Below are 15,395 nucleotides of genomic sequence, written 5' to 3'. Positions count from 1 at the left end.
TAGGGCAATACGAAGAACAGAATGTTGAACAGGGCAAAGTGTGCCAAAGTACACTACCTAGCATAATCATAACCAGGTGATTCATAGCCTAGACTAGTTCCAGTCAGGGATTGATATAACTGGAGCAGGGTAAAACAATCTACTCTATGTTGTACTAGAAATCACCAAGGGAATATTCATTTTCTTAATGCAAGTAGGTAGTCCATATATGTTTAACATTCTCTTGGAAGTTTAGACTGTTATCAAAGTCCTAGGAGAGGAATACTGCCCACAAATGAAGGGGAGATGTTAGCTAAGTGCCACTCAGGTTCAGGATATTTCTAGTGCTTGTTGCAAAAATATGTATCCACATATTTCTGGTTAAATGGCCTGTATCCATTATTCACGTGATCCATAGTTCAATGTTATTTATTGAGATTTGCAGATAGCACACAATGTAATTCAGATTCTGAGAATGACAGGATATGGTAAGATCATCAGCATAGAGATATGAATTGGCACTGTTCAGAATACTGTTTGGAATATCATATATTTATACTGCAGATAAAATGGAATTGAGAACAGAATCTTCTGAAACTCCTAGACTGGCTCACTTTCTCAAACGTAAGCTTGAGAGAGAGAACCTGCCAGTAAGAAGATCCTACAATGAAAGAAGTTTTGAATAAAATAAAGAAAGTGACTTCTTGGATCAACAGAGTGGAGATCTCTTAGGATGCCACAGTGACGTGGTATCAGAGGCTTTCTCTATATCAAGGCATACCATGACTAGATGTTTATTTCTGATAAATGCATTTGATTCAACCCTTTCCATGACATCCAAGGATGAGCTATTCTTCTGAAAGTCAAACTGCTTACATTTCAGGTGAGTCGATTGTATATAATTTTTTCAAAAGTACTACTCAAGCAGCTGGAAAGAGATCTCTGTCTATACTTATTAGGAACAGAATGATCTTTTCTTGGTTTGGGGATTGCTATTACATAGGAATGTTGACAATAACTGGTGGATGTATATTCAGAGAAGATACAAGTGAAAAAGTTTAGCAGTGAGGTTAATGATTTCTAATTTCAGCATTGGAGCATTATGTAGTAAATCTCGTAAGAGCCAGCAGCACTGCTCTTGACGTTGTTATTGATTCTTGCAGTACACAGTGTCAGTGATTTGGTTATAAGGTAAAGGTCAGGCTGCTTTAAAGTTCACTTAGGATTTTTCAGCTGAAGCAGAAGCCAAAAATTCAGAGAATATATTTCCTAAGACATTTGTGATGTCTGGTGGAATAGAATTCCTCTTCCTATTCCAGTTAAGAAGTGAAAACGGAGAGTTACCAGCCCAAGCCTATTGGTAACTCTCTATGAGTATCCAAAACAGGAAGAGTTATAACTTCACTGCCTCCACTCCATCAAACAGGGACTGGATGGAAAGTCTATGCGGGGTGGGGTGTCTCACTATCAAAGATACATTATTTCAAGGAGCTGTGCATATCGCTGCTGTGTTTACACCATATTCAAAAATTTCATTACTTCATACATGTCCTCCTGCCTTTTCTTTACTACTGAATACATTGTGAATAATCAAACTAACAGAACAAACTTATCTGCAAAAAGTTCTAACCCCCCCCCTTCCTCATTAATTTCACAAATATATGTGGTCTCAGTTGTTCCCAATATCAATGATGTCCATTTCAACTGACGATGTTACCAACAGTAAATTCTAAGTGGGAAGCATTCAAGGAATTAATCGTGGAGGCTACTAAAAGTTTCATACCTATTAAGAAATATTGTTCAAGGTTTAGGCCTAAATGGTTGTCAAATGAACTAATGAGACTCGTAACAGAGAAAAAAAAATGAATGGGATGCATACAAATTATCAAGCGACTCAGTAGCCTATGGCAGATATAAGTTAATCTGTAATCAGGTCACAAAGGAGGTTCGGCAGGCGAAGGCAGATTATGAGAAATCCTTGGCAAAAGATGCTAAGAAAAACAGCAAGGATTTCTTTACTTATATAAACTCTAAAAGGAGGGGGATGAATCTGATTGGTCCACTTGACATCGATGGTTCGACTGTTGATGACCCTGCTCAGATAGCAAACAAACTGAATGAGTATTTTGCATCTACATTCACACATGAGGAGTTATTAAGGTTTGAAAATGGCAGAAGGTTATCAAATTGTAGCAGGGTGCTTAATGATCTTGTAATAACTGAGAGCAAAGTGGAAGAGAAATTGTTGAAGTTAAACGTAAGAAAAGCACCTGGGGTGGATGGGATCTATCCAGTTATATTAAAGGAGGCGGCAAAGCAACTAGCAAACCCTTAGCCATAATTATGAGAGCATCCTTGGACTCAGGGGAGGTTCCCACGGACTGGAGATGTGCAAATGTATCCCCAATTCACAAAGGGGGATCGAAGGGTGACACGAGTAATTACAGACCAGTTAGTTTAACTTCTGTTCCGGGTAAAATAATGGAGTCGCTGGTTAAAGATGCATTGCAGGATCATCTAGACAAGACTGCAGCAATAATTCAGACACAGCATGGGTTTGTTAAGGGAAAGTCTTGTCTGACAAATTTGATAGGATATTATGATGTGGTTACAAAGGAACTGGATGCAAAAAATAATTTTGATATCATATATTTGGATTTCAGGAAAGCTTTTGACACTGTTGCACATGGAAGAATATTGTACAAATTGGAGCAGAATGGTATTAAGGGCAGGTTGCTACAATGGATAAAAGGATGGTTAAGTGGGAGAAGACAGAGGGTGGTAATCAATGGGTGCTGCTCTTCTTGGACTAATGTTATTAGTGGAGTCCCACAGGGTTCGGTGTTATGTCCACTGTTGATTTGTATATTTATCAATGATATTGATGAAGGTATATCAGGCTTAATGTCGAAGTTTGCAGATGATACAAAGGTTGGCAGGGTTGTTAATGACAGTAATGGCAGTGTGCTACTGCAACAGGATCTAGACAATTTGGGCAGATGGGCTAAGAAGTGGCAACTGAAGTTTAACCTTGACAAATGCAAAGTACTGCATATGGGTAGAAGTAACCCCAGAGAAATGTAGCAACTGTGTGGTACTACACTTAAGGTGGTAGAAAATGAAAAAGACCTGGGAGTAATTGTGCAGTCAGATATGAAGTTCTCTGAGCAATGTAGACAGGCTGCCAGGGCAGGTCATGGGGTTTTGTCAATGATATATAGGAATTTTGCTAGCAAGGAAAAGGAGGTGATTATCCCTCTGTATAAGGCAATGGTCAGGCCACGCCTTGAGTACTGCGTACAGGTCTGAAGGCCTCATTTTAGGAAGGATGTAGATTTGCTTGAGTGTGTACAGAGAAGGGCAACAAAATTGGTGGGGGGAATGAAGGGATCCTCATTCCTTTAGAGAGGCTTAAGTTCTGCAAATTGCAGTGGCTGGAGCGCGGTGGTCTGATTGAGGTATATAAGGCCTTGAATTGGTTGAGCACGCTGAATTCTAATGGGATCCTTCCACTTGTTCAGATTACGAACCTAAGGGGGCATAAATTCAAATTAAGAAAAGACAGATATAGAATAGATGTGCGGAAATTTGCCTTTAGCCAGCGGGTGGTTAATTGCTGGAACAAACTTCCATCTGTCGTTGTGGAAGTTGATAGGTTGAATAAATTTAAGGAGGAACTGGACAGGCATTTGGAGGGAATGGTGTGATTTTTTTTTTTTTTTTTTTTTTTTTTGGCTGATGCTGCATAAGCTCATATATTTGCTTTCTTGCATCACATGCCACTACTACTACTACTACTACTTTTTCTGACAGAATCCCAATTATCAATTGATTCTACCATTTCTCATCTCAGCTGTCCTAATTGTAGGATTCCTTTTCACTTCAAACATTGTACACTTGTACTTATGCTGGCTCAGATTTTCCCTGTCAGAAACATAGAAATTTGGAATCTCTAATCTTCGATATTCTCTGACATAAAATCTCTCTACCCCTATCTGTCAAATTCATTTGGTACCTTTACCATGCCTACTCCACTAATCACTTGGAACTCTTTTATTTCCTTTCCTTGAAACAACACTTTTCCCACTACAACCTTTTTAACAGTGGGGTAATTGACCTTTGGATTTTAATGTTCACAATCTAGCTGCTTTCCATTTTCTAGTGAAATGGACCCAGTTGGTCAAGATGCTGAGAATTTTGCAATTCCTAATGATCTCGCATAGACTGTTCCTTTACCTGCCGGAATACCAGATATCTAACACTCTTGATCTTTTTCTCACAAACAACTCTTCAAAATACATTGAGTTGAGTGTTCCTCTACTCACCTCAGATCAAAACTTGGTCATGCTCTCTTCTCTAATGGAACCATACTCTTGTGGCCAATCTCAACCTCATGTTGTTTGCATTACAAGAATGCAAAATGGAATGAACTGTTTCCTTCCCAGAAGCAATGTTTCAATGTTTCCTTCCCAGAAGCAAAATGGAATGAACCGTGGGTTCCTTCTTTCCTTAGTTGGATTACTGCTTTAAATCTTCTGGTATCAATGTTTCCTTCCCAGATCAGGTCAGTTAAAGTTTTCTTATAGGGATGGAATCCTTTATTCCATGCTCCGCCTTAAAACTTCATACTTTATCTAAACCTTGGTTTTTCGATCAGTGTGCTAAGGCTGTTCAAGACATGGCTTGTATCCATATCTCCAGCTTCATTTTCCGCTTACACCAAAACTTGCAACAACGGCAGTTATTAATCAGACAAAATTAGATTCTGTACAGGCTAAGAGTAGAAAACTTGCTTCTAGTTTTAACAGTAGTTGAGCATTCTGGTCACTTGCCAAAGCTATTGACCACAATGTTTGCCCTTCTCTATTTCCACATATGTAAAAACCAAACAGTTCTACTGACACTTCATCTAAAGATAAAGTCTACCTGCTAGCATCCCACTTTTCTTCTAACTCATGCACTGATGATCTTGGTAAACCACCTCCTACCATTCCATTCAATGCCTCCTGAGGTCTTCTGTCAAAAGGATTTTGAGCAGTTTTGATGACAAGAAAGCTCAGAGTCCTAATGGTATTTTACCACTTGTTCTCAAAACCTGAACTTACTTCCGTTCTCCAAAAGTCTTTTCCCTTCTGCTTGGAAATTTCCTCATATCCAGCCAGTTCCTAAAAAGGTGACAAATCCCTCCTGTCAAATTATTGTCCCATTGCACTGACCTCTACTCCTTCCAAAGTAATGAAAAATTCTATTAATTACCAACTTCTAAACATCTAGAAACCTCCCAATCTGATCAATGGTTGCCAATGTGGATTCTGTTAGTGCCAATCTACTGTTGATATTTTGGGTTATGTTACCTATATATGGACAAATTCAGTGGATCTTGTTTGGTATAAAGGTCTTCTTTATCACTGCCTGCTGTCTGCAAGTGATGGCTCTCTGTTTTCTGACTTCTCCACTAATGGATTCACTTTTTTCTCCTACTCTTTTCTTCCTTGTATATTAATGACCTTCTTCCACTGGAAATTCTACAAAAAGATTTGCTGATGACAGCACATTTCATTCCACTTTCCAGTTGGAGAATTGCCCTGAACAAACAGCTTCAATTTCTTGAATGTTTACCACCAATTACTTAATTGCTGATCTCCAGGTAATTCTTCAAAGAGGCAAAGGTAGCTCATTAAATTTCAATCCTTCTAAAGCTCAGCTCTGTCTTATATCTCACTACAGTTCTCATGCTTATCTTCAATAACACTGAGATTTTTGGACACGACCACATATCTCTATTAGGGATTACCCTGACTTCTAATTTCTCTTGGCATAAGCACATCAAAAATATTGCTTCCTCTGCATCCAAAAAATTGGGTTTTCTCTTTCACCCTTGGCATTATTCTGATCCTAAACAATTGCTCACTCTGTATAAATCTTGACTTTTCCCTACCATGGAATATTGTTCCCACATCTGGGTTTGTGCCCCTAAAACTTCCCTCGAGCTTCTAGACTCCATTCAAAAGAGGGCAGTTGGATATCTTAATGACCCATCTCTTACAAAGTCTCTTCACTCTTTGTCTCAGACATTCTGTTTCTGCTGTATGGCTTTTCTACTGATACTTCCACAGGCACTTTCTTCTGAATTGTCTCCTGTAATTCCTCCTCTCTCTCTCTCTCTCTTGCAAACCAGTCAATATCAATTTTCTGTCCAATTTAAAATTCACAGAACCAACTTTTTTCTTCCTCATTTATCCCTTCAACTTTAGCTTTCTGGGATAACCTTTCCTCACATGTATTTCCTGTAAATTATCTACAGAAATTCAAGTCAAATGTCAACAAGTATCTTCTTCTGTCTTCCCAACCTTTAACCCAAATGTGGTACTAAGTATTAAACATGGGCTGAAGGTTCTAATACTTTTTTTGTGTTCAGGATTTTCATAAAAATATAATAAAAATAAGATTGGTAGTTGTGGTGTATTTGTTGAATGGGTTTCATACTTAGTTTATTCTGTTCTCACTTTGTTACAATCTTCATTCCACCAATGATTGATATATCTGTGTCATATTTTTTAGAGTTGGCAGTGTCAAATGATGCAAGAAAGCAAGCTTATGCAGCATCAGTCAAAAAGACACTTCCCATTTCACCTATTCATTCTCTCCAATAGTTTGTCTAGTTCTTCCTTGAATTTATTTAAGCTATCAACTTCCACAACAAAGCTTGTTGCAACAATCAACCACTTGCTAGCTAAAGGCAAACTTCTGCACATATATTCTGCAACTGTCCTTCCTCAATTTGAATTTGTGACCCCTCGTGTGTGTGTGTGTGTGTGTGAGAGAGAGAGAGAGAGGAAGAATTTCACCAGCATTGAGCTTTTGCTCAATCCATTCAAAGCCTTAAATACCTCAATCAGATCACCTCGCAGGTGTGCCTAGTTGCCAGAACTGCAACTTGAAGAACTGATGTCTTTTTTGTAAGACCACCCCTTTGTTCCCCTCACCAATCTGGTTGGCTTTCTCTGTACTCATTCCAGTAGCTCTACATCCTTCCTAAAATGAGTCCTCCAGACCTGTATGCAGTACTCAAGGTATGGCCTCACGATTACCTTATACAATAGGAAAATCACCTCCTTATCCCTTCTAGCAAAATTTCTGTATATCATTGAAAAAAACCACATGACATGTCCAAATAGCCTGTTTGCATTGCTCAGAGAACTGCATATCTGACTGCACAGTTATCCCCATGTATTTTTTTATTTTCCACTACCCTGAGTGTTGAACCACACAATTAGTACATTACTCTAGAGTTACTGTTACCCACATGTAGTACTTTGTGTTTGTCATTGTTGAACTTCAATTGCTACTTCTCAGCCCATCTGCGTAACTTTTCTAGATCCTGTTGTAGCAGCAGCATACCGTTATAAACCACCCTGACAACCTTTTTATCATCTGCAAGCTTGGATATTAAGCCTGATAAGCCTTCAATATCAATGATAAATATAGAAAACAACAACGGGCCCAACATTGAACCCTGGTGGACTCCACTAATAACATTAGTTCACGAAGAGCAGTGTCCATTGATTAGCATTATCTGTCTTCTCCCACTCAACCATCCCTTTATTCATGGCAGTAACTTGCCCTTAAAGCCATACTGCTCCAAGTTGTACAGCAGTCTTTTATGTGCAATAGTATCGAAAGCTTTCCTGAAATCCAAGTATCTGATATCAAAAGTATTTTTTGCCCCCAATTTGCACAGCAAATGGCTACAAAAACATTTATTAAAATAAAAAAAATATTCAAATAACATCTATTTTTTATGCCCTATTTTGTTTTCATGTATTTCTTTTTTTTTTATTTATAGTAAATACTCTAACATATTTATAATAGTTGTTTGATTTATTTTAACTAGAAATCTTAAATGCATCACGTAATTTCATATTTTTATTCAATCAGTAATGTCATAATTGGGAATAGTTTCCTCAAAACAGAGGGTAACCCTGCTTTTAAACTAAACTCTGCTTAAGTTAACCTCACACTTCTGAGCAGGTCATAGTGTCTTCTTATTTGAGATTACAGAATGTCAGCTGTTGCGGCTGTCGGTATTTGAATTGTGATGTGCTCTGTGAGTGCATCGATATGACAGGCTCAATAATATGATCAACAAAACAGATATGGTTGGTACATTTTTTTTTTTACAATTTTCATTTTTGTGGGTTTCTGTTTTTATGGAGAGGAAGGATTTAATTCTACATATTACTGGATAGTGATTGCTGTTGAAAGTTTTGTCAAGTTCTGTCCACTCAATACTTGGAAAGAGGATCAGAGAGTAGATTGAAATATCTATTGCAGAGGTTGACCATGTAGGAAAATGGATGTGAGTAGGTGAACCAACAATCAATAGTGTTTAAATTGTCTGTCTGTCAAGTCATATTTCAATGAGTTGTCCTTGTCTGTCTGACAGGAGAACCCCATAATAGATAATATCCATTAAATATTCCTAATAAACAGAAAGGGTATTGGCAACTGCAGAACAAAGTCTTCCACTTCATGGATGGTTTGGTGGCAAATAAAGTGAAGCAAATCTTAAAGTAATGCTGATCACTATATGTGTCACAATGGCTTCTAAGTTAGAAGAGGAATGTATTTATAAGGGATGCTTGAGTATAGGAGTATAGCTGCCCCACCATGAGCATTATTAACCTGTCTTGCCAAAAGAATGTATAGTTTTTAAACTGAGGGAGATACACGAGGTATTAAATATGTCTGTTATAAGCAGGTTGATAAAAATTAGCTCACAGATATCATCAAAATTGGTACAAAACCTCTACACTTTCATCGTATGATATGGTGCATTATTTAGTTTTACATGAGAATGGTTGTCTGCTTATGGCAATTGAACTTTATCAGCTCCTTTCTTGAAAAGGTTTGACATCCAGTGTCCATGTCGCCTTCTGTGTGTAGATCTAGGATTGGTTCAGCTGAGTTAGCAATGTCACTGATATAAATGTCATAAATGCATTATTGTTTGCCTTCTTAGCTGGAACTGATGTATTAAAATTTATAACCTGTTGGTGTGTGAGGTGCAGTTGGTAGAACTATAACTGTTGTACTGTTGACTCTGTCTACCACTTTCTGTTCTTTGAGAAGACTTTGAGGATGACACAATCATTATTCAGGCACAATCTGCAAAGAAGATGGGTGGGAAAACTAAGACCTCAGTTTGTGTTGCTGTTGTATATGTGCATTTAGGTGTGTTGAGCAAAATTTCCTTTTTTGCCTCTTGATGGGTAGCTTTCTGCTCTACCCTATACATCTGAATTTTTTTTCTTAATTTCCAGAGTTAATGGGATCTGGAGTAGGTTGGACATTAGCCTCTGCAGTGTAGACAGTGTAGTATTTGGCACAGTTGAATAAATATATAGACTATATTTCCTCAACAAATCATTCAGGAGAGACCATATTTTTGACACTTGCAGCATCTGATTGGATTCAGTATGTAAGGTCATATTTGACAGTTGAGATTTTGAGATATAACACTAGCTGGATATCAGGATGATGTTAAGTGTGGGAGTAAGCTCATCTTCTTCCTGATCATGCTGCACTTAGCCTGTATGACTTTGATTTTGATCCAGTGTCACAGAAGACGAACTGATCCAGTTCCTGGATCAGTTCGTCTTCTGTGACACTCATCAGATCCCACTCTGCAATGTCATCAATGCCCTTTGGAGGTATTTAACACTGTATGTAAGGTGACTTTTTTTTTTTTTTTTATGAAAAACCCCAAACACGAAAGGTATCAAAACCTATAGTACTTAGTACTGTGCATGGGTTGAAGGAGAAGTATGGGGGGGGGGATGCCAGAAACTTTGCTCTAGAGACTAAACATGGGTTTCACCACTTCAAGCCTCCAATAAACAAAGTGGTGGTATTTCACCAGTTGATGAAAGTCATCTACCACCTTGCATGGATATACCAGTAAACCACTAGATCTGAGTCTTCTCACTATTTTTGGTGAATCCACTATTCTAAGCATTTCTGTATAAGAAATAGGGATAGAGTACTCATAGGTTTGTCTGATGGTGAATGTAAGATAAGGAATGCTGGGCATTCCTGTTGCTGTCTGTAGTGTTTGTTTACTGTGATGTGTCCTGATCAGTTTTGCTGAGAGCCCATGATGAGTGTCTAAGCTGCTCAAGTGGAGCATAGTTGTCATATTCTATGGTTTTCTCCTTTTAGCCCAAGGAATTAACTTTAGCTCTGATTCATAATGGCACTGCAGGAGCAGTGTCATTATGAATCAGAGCAGTTGAAAGAGTTAGTTGGTTAGTGAAGTTAGTATTATGTAATAAGAAAAGAAATGTGACTTTCCTTTCTGTTTTCTAACTAATGGCATTTCAAATACAGAACTGCTTCAAACAAAAGACTCTTCAAGAGAAAGACAATATAAACTTAAGAAGAACTTTAATTACTTTTTATAGAATACTATATAAATCACACCGGGATCACTTGATCTCAAGTTTGCTTGGCACCCTGGGCCCCATAGTTCTGAAAGTTCAGTTGGCCACTGCTATTTGCTTCTCTGATGCAAGAATAATTTAGACAAGGTATTTAAGTTCTTTCTTTTTTTGGATCATGAAATAGCCTACAACATGCTCACTGAACTTTGTATCTGCAATTAAAAGATCAAGGTTTATAAGTTAAAAAAATTGTTACATGCACAGTCTATATGCGAAGCTCAAGTTTGGAAATGATCTCAACAGCTAGTTGAAAGATTACTAGAAATCAGGACCTGTTCTTTCACATAATTTGTTGTGCTCACAAAGCAGTACAAGCTTCTGCAATATTTTTGAAACAAGTGTTTGAGGTTTCTTTATCATTGTTTTAAAGACTTTTCCACAAGGCAAGCAAATTAATAACATATCACTGAATCGCCCATTTTCCAGTAAAATTTTGTGCCATTAGGTTGAGAGCTCTAAGGTCAGAAAGAGCAGTGGAAACGTTGACTCAATTAAAAAGATATATTGCTATTGTTAATAAAAAAATTTTAAAATTAACTTTAAAACTGTAAGAGATGAACTTGTGAGAGCGGTGGTCGGATTTTATGTTGTTAATTGCACTTGAAGTGGTAAAATTTCTAAGACTACCAAGCTAATCATCCATTCCACTTAAAATTGGTACTTGAATACTTACTGCACAGAACTGTGAAAAGTGACTCAACTGACTCTGTAAACAGTCACACCATCATACTGTAAACATTAGGTTTGCAGTCTCAGCAGTATTGATGGGCATTAAGCACTTTAAAGTTATACTATGCTTTCTCCAATAGCCACACCCTTGAATAAGTCATGCACCCCACCATTTAAAAGATAAAACTTTATATGAATTTATTTTCTATAAGCAACTGATTTCTGATTTTGGTTGCCTCTCGAATTATTTTCGGCTTGTCCCTTACCATGAAAGATCATAACTGCATGCCTTTAGCACTTATGTTTAGCAAACGTATACATAATACCTTATAGATTACATTCACTAGTAAAGGGAGCCAAACTTTAAAATAATCTCAATCTGCACAAAGAGATCCCTATTTGGTAATTTTTGCCATGAGTAAAAGCAAGTGCCAAATAAATGTGATCCATTATCCTTCATTTCCACTAGTTAGCAATATTGACTTTGTATGTATTTCAGTCTGTCAAAAATTGCATAACCTTGATATTTCAATTTGAAATGAACATGCTTGTTTCCATTGCAAGGAAACAAGCATGTTCACTTCAAGAGAATCCAAATTCTTATACCATGTAACAATAATCATCGGTAATAACCATGTAACAATAATCAAAATACTCCTGTTAGGTGACAGCCAGTTGAGAGAATAAAAATGCTGCATTTTTAGTAACATTCTTCATTAAATTTTGCACAGCCAAGAAGAAATCTCTAGTTCTGGACCAAATTAATGAATAAGCCACACACACAAATTTTTGGTACTATTTAAAGAAAAAAAGTGTACAGAGAAAATACAATAATTCAGAGGACAGTACTGAATTCACTGCAGATCTTTCCAGCCAAATTATGCAGAAGTGTTCATTTTAATACAAAATCATGAAAGGTGGAACCCCAACTTCCCCCCTCTTAAAACTAGGATCAATTTGATGGTTGAGACTCAATGGATATTTTTTGGAAGTTCGGTTCAGAAGAAACAATTGTAAAGCATGGAAGCAGACTGTGAAAAGAGAATACTTAGGACTTTCTCTCACAGATATTTTTTGTATGGAAAATGTATATCAGTTTGCCAATATATTTTACCAAAAACGTACTTGTTATCATTTGTGACAATGCAGCAGTTGAATGAAATTTCTCAATAAACAAAGAGGATATGGTTGAAAACTTACAGGAAGACAGCCCGATTGCTCAGTGAATAGCCATGGTAGCCAAGTGGATGAATGTGAGGGTACATGCATTTGGGTTGGCAGTGATTCAAGCCTATATGACTGCTAAATACAATGATGTTCTTGTGTTCTCTTGATCTTATGAACCACTCTAACATATAGTTGTCTCAGAGCATAAACTGAAGCTCTATTTATTTGACACTATATCTGTGACTGGAGTAATTAAAAATATGAGCATTTCAATGAGAAAGAGATATTATCCTCTGTAAATAGAACATGGAGATGTGTAGCTCCAGTGAATAAGAAATTTGAAGAAAGTGTAGACAGCAAAATTAAAATTCGACAGCCATCCTGCGTGATCTGCCATCCTGCAGCAGGCAAAAGAAGAAGTAAAAACACCAGAAAATGAAATGAAAAATCTGAAGAAAATTCAGCCATAATTTCAATGTCTTTTAACCAGCATTTTAAGTCTTCTGTTACAAGCATGACAAAAAAGTGAGAAAAAAAAAAAGAGCATACACAGTGGTAGTATATTTTATGATGTTAATCGTCGAGACAATTGAGAAATGAACAAATCTTCTATGAATAGTAGAGTGAATTCAATCATAATTAATAGGACCTTTAAGAGAAGAAGTGTCTTAGTGAAGTGTACCAATTTTCTGCTACTGGTGAAGTTCATTCAGTAATTCATGCAGCAAATAATTAAAACATCCAGAATCTTGGTGGAACACAGACATTTTCTACTGACACAGAATTAAAACAAATGTTAAATTACTTATGATGTTTAACTCATGTAATAAGTAATTAAAACTTTTTTTCACTACAAAATCCTTAGGATGTTTTTCTTCATCAAAATATTAATATCTCTCTGTCTTCTAGCAGTTTTTTTCTAGGTAAGTGTAACTGGTGTACTTCCCCTTCATATATTTTTATTTTATCAAAGTTAGCATTCCTTTTTTATTTTGAAATTTATTATTTAACTTTAAATATAATCTAAGCAGGATTTGTGAATTGGAGCTTTGCTGGAAACCATACTAGAAATGTACTGGAATTTTAAGTTAGTTTCACTAGACATTCTTAAAGCAAGGGAAAAAACAAAGCTCACATATCATGTGTAAGTATGCAGCAGCCATAAGTATACCAGAGGGAAGCAACATGAACTTGTCCTCTAAAAAAGTATAGAGTCCTACAGTAGTGGTTACAGGATTTCATTTGGACATCAGTGTAACATTAATGAATACTGAATATATGCACACAGCATACATATGCAATATTCAGACAGCTATAGTCAGCCAAGTAAACAACATTTCATTGGTGATTGATTCTCAGCCTATCTGGGAATAAACTGTTAGAAAACAGTCGACATAAAAAACAGATTACTTATTTATCTAGCTTGATTTAATCACCTAAAAATTAATAAAAACTTACTTTGTCCTTTAGAAGAATTTCATATGTTGTTAGAAGTATGTTAAATTTAAGTCTTCTGTTACCAGCATGACACAGTTCATACTGTCGAATCTACAATAAAACAAGTTAAATAATTATATTTTAAACAAATTAATGCATAATAACAATTATAGAAGTAATGATAATGATGTCAGAGGACATGAAAGAAATACTTACAACATTTCGACTACTAACATCTCCAAGATAAACAACTGCATTTAGTTCTGGACCCCACTGGCTTAGTTCTTTTTGCCAAGAATTCATTGTTGATAAAGGCACAACTAGCAGGAATGGGCCATACAGGGCAAGATGGTGAAATAAATAAGATAAAAAACTTATTGTCTGTATAGTTTTCCCTAATCCCATTTCATCAGCAAGAATAACACTATTTTCCCTAGAATGAAATACCATGTGTATAAGGTAAATATGAATCCATTTCATTATCAATGATTATCAGTTATACATATATATCAAAGCTTCAAGTTTACACACAATGGAAGAATTCTGGCAGGAAATAAACAAAACAATAGACTGTCAACAACAGTGAACCAAACAGGTAGAATGTGATAAAAATGCAACCCCAGGAAGTGGTAATTGACAATTCTTGAACAATAAATGTAAAGAAGTGTGCATTCTGAGTGTGGTGGAGGGGCGGAGTGTGAGGGGGGAGGGTGGGAGGGAGAGAGAGAGAGAGAGAGAGAGAGAGAGAGAGAGAATTTGGTAGCTTGCTCAGTCAACATTCTGGGAGCTTATTCTTAGCTAATTTATCTACACAATTAACATATTATTTAACTGTATAACTACATTATTTTTCTCCTAATAATTCTTTTATCCTCTTTGGTTGTTTGTAAAATGGAAACCTGGCTATTCAGGAAATCCAGGCACAATGAAACTGAAGAGTGATTACAGACTAAATCTGTAGGAGGCTATATTGTGATGGACATTTGTTATCTCACTCGCAAATGCTGGACATCTATTTATGACAATTTAGAGGTTTTCTGCTTAACAAACAATCCAATTAGTAATACGTTAAAGCAGCCTTTTTTTGAGCAAATTTGTTTATTTCTGTGTTTAATCTAAATATTTAGAAAGTTACATATAAAAGTTAAGTCATCCATTGCCAACATGAATATTGCTTTTAACTAAGTTAACCAGTGGAGGGAAGTTTGTAAACAGAACCAGCAGATAAGCATTATTCTTGAATATTCCATAGGTTCTGCAGGTACATAATTAATAATGTAAGTTTAGTGTTTTTTAAATTTTAAGTTATACATACATAATGCTATAGTAGACAGGGGTATGGCATAATATTATTACTACTGTACTAGAGCATAGCATAGCATTACTGTGGTAGTGATGTGGTATCCAGGTATAGTTGCAAGACTGATTTACATTTTTTTTTTTTTAAAGTTAAATTATGCCTTGGTTAAATTATTTTTAAAGTTAAATTATGACCCGGAACTATGAGAATGCCTTAGCTCGGGAAGGGGTCCTCCTACAAATCCAAGTCTTATTACATGTAGTACATGGGGTATGTATAAAGACGTGAATGGAGTTGGGAATAATGCCATGAGTGTGGAAATTAAGCAAAAATTTAGTGTT

General features: G+C 36.4%; 1 protein-coding gene across 3 annotated transcripts in view; it reads right to left on the bottom strand.

Annotated features, from left to right (window-relative positions):
- The window catches only part of Chd1 (chromodomain-helicase-DNA-binding protein 1), a 606,282-nt gene that overhangs the window by 331,347 nt on the left and 259,540 nt on the right, over window positions 1–15,395 (bottom strand). For all 3 annotated transcript variants that reach the window (XM_090371234.1, XM_090371253.1, XM_090371245.1), the window contains exons 12-13: window positions 13,971–14,187; window positions 13,776–13,865 (exon numbers count right to left, since the gene is read on the bottom strand). In XM_090371234.1, the coding sequence (XP_090227360.1) occupies window positions 13,776–13,865; window positions 13,971–14,187 (307 nt within the window). The remainder of the gene's footprint in view (window positions 1–13,775; window positions 13,866–13,970; window positions 14,188–15,395) is intronic.

The sequence above is a fragment of the Mastigoproctus giganteus genome, chromosome 1 (genome assembly GCF_048544385.1).
Source record: "Mastigoproctus giganteus isolate SK-2022 chromosome 1, ASM4854438v1, whole genome shotgun sequence".
NCBI lineage: Eukaryota > Metazoa > Arthropoda > Arachnida > Uropygi > Thelyphonidae > Mastigoproctus > Mastigoproctus giganteus.
The sequence above is the reverse complement of the archived record's forward strand: the minus strand, read 5'-3'. Positions and strand labels throughout refer to the sequence as shown.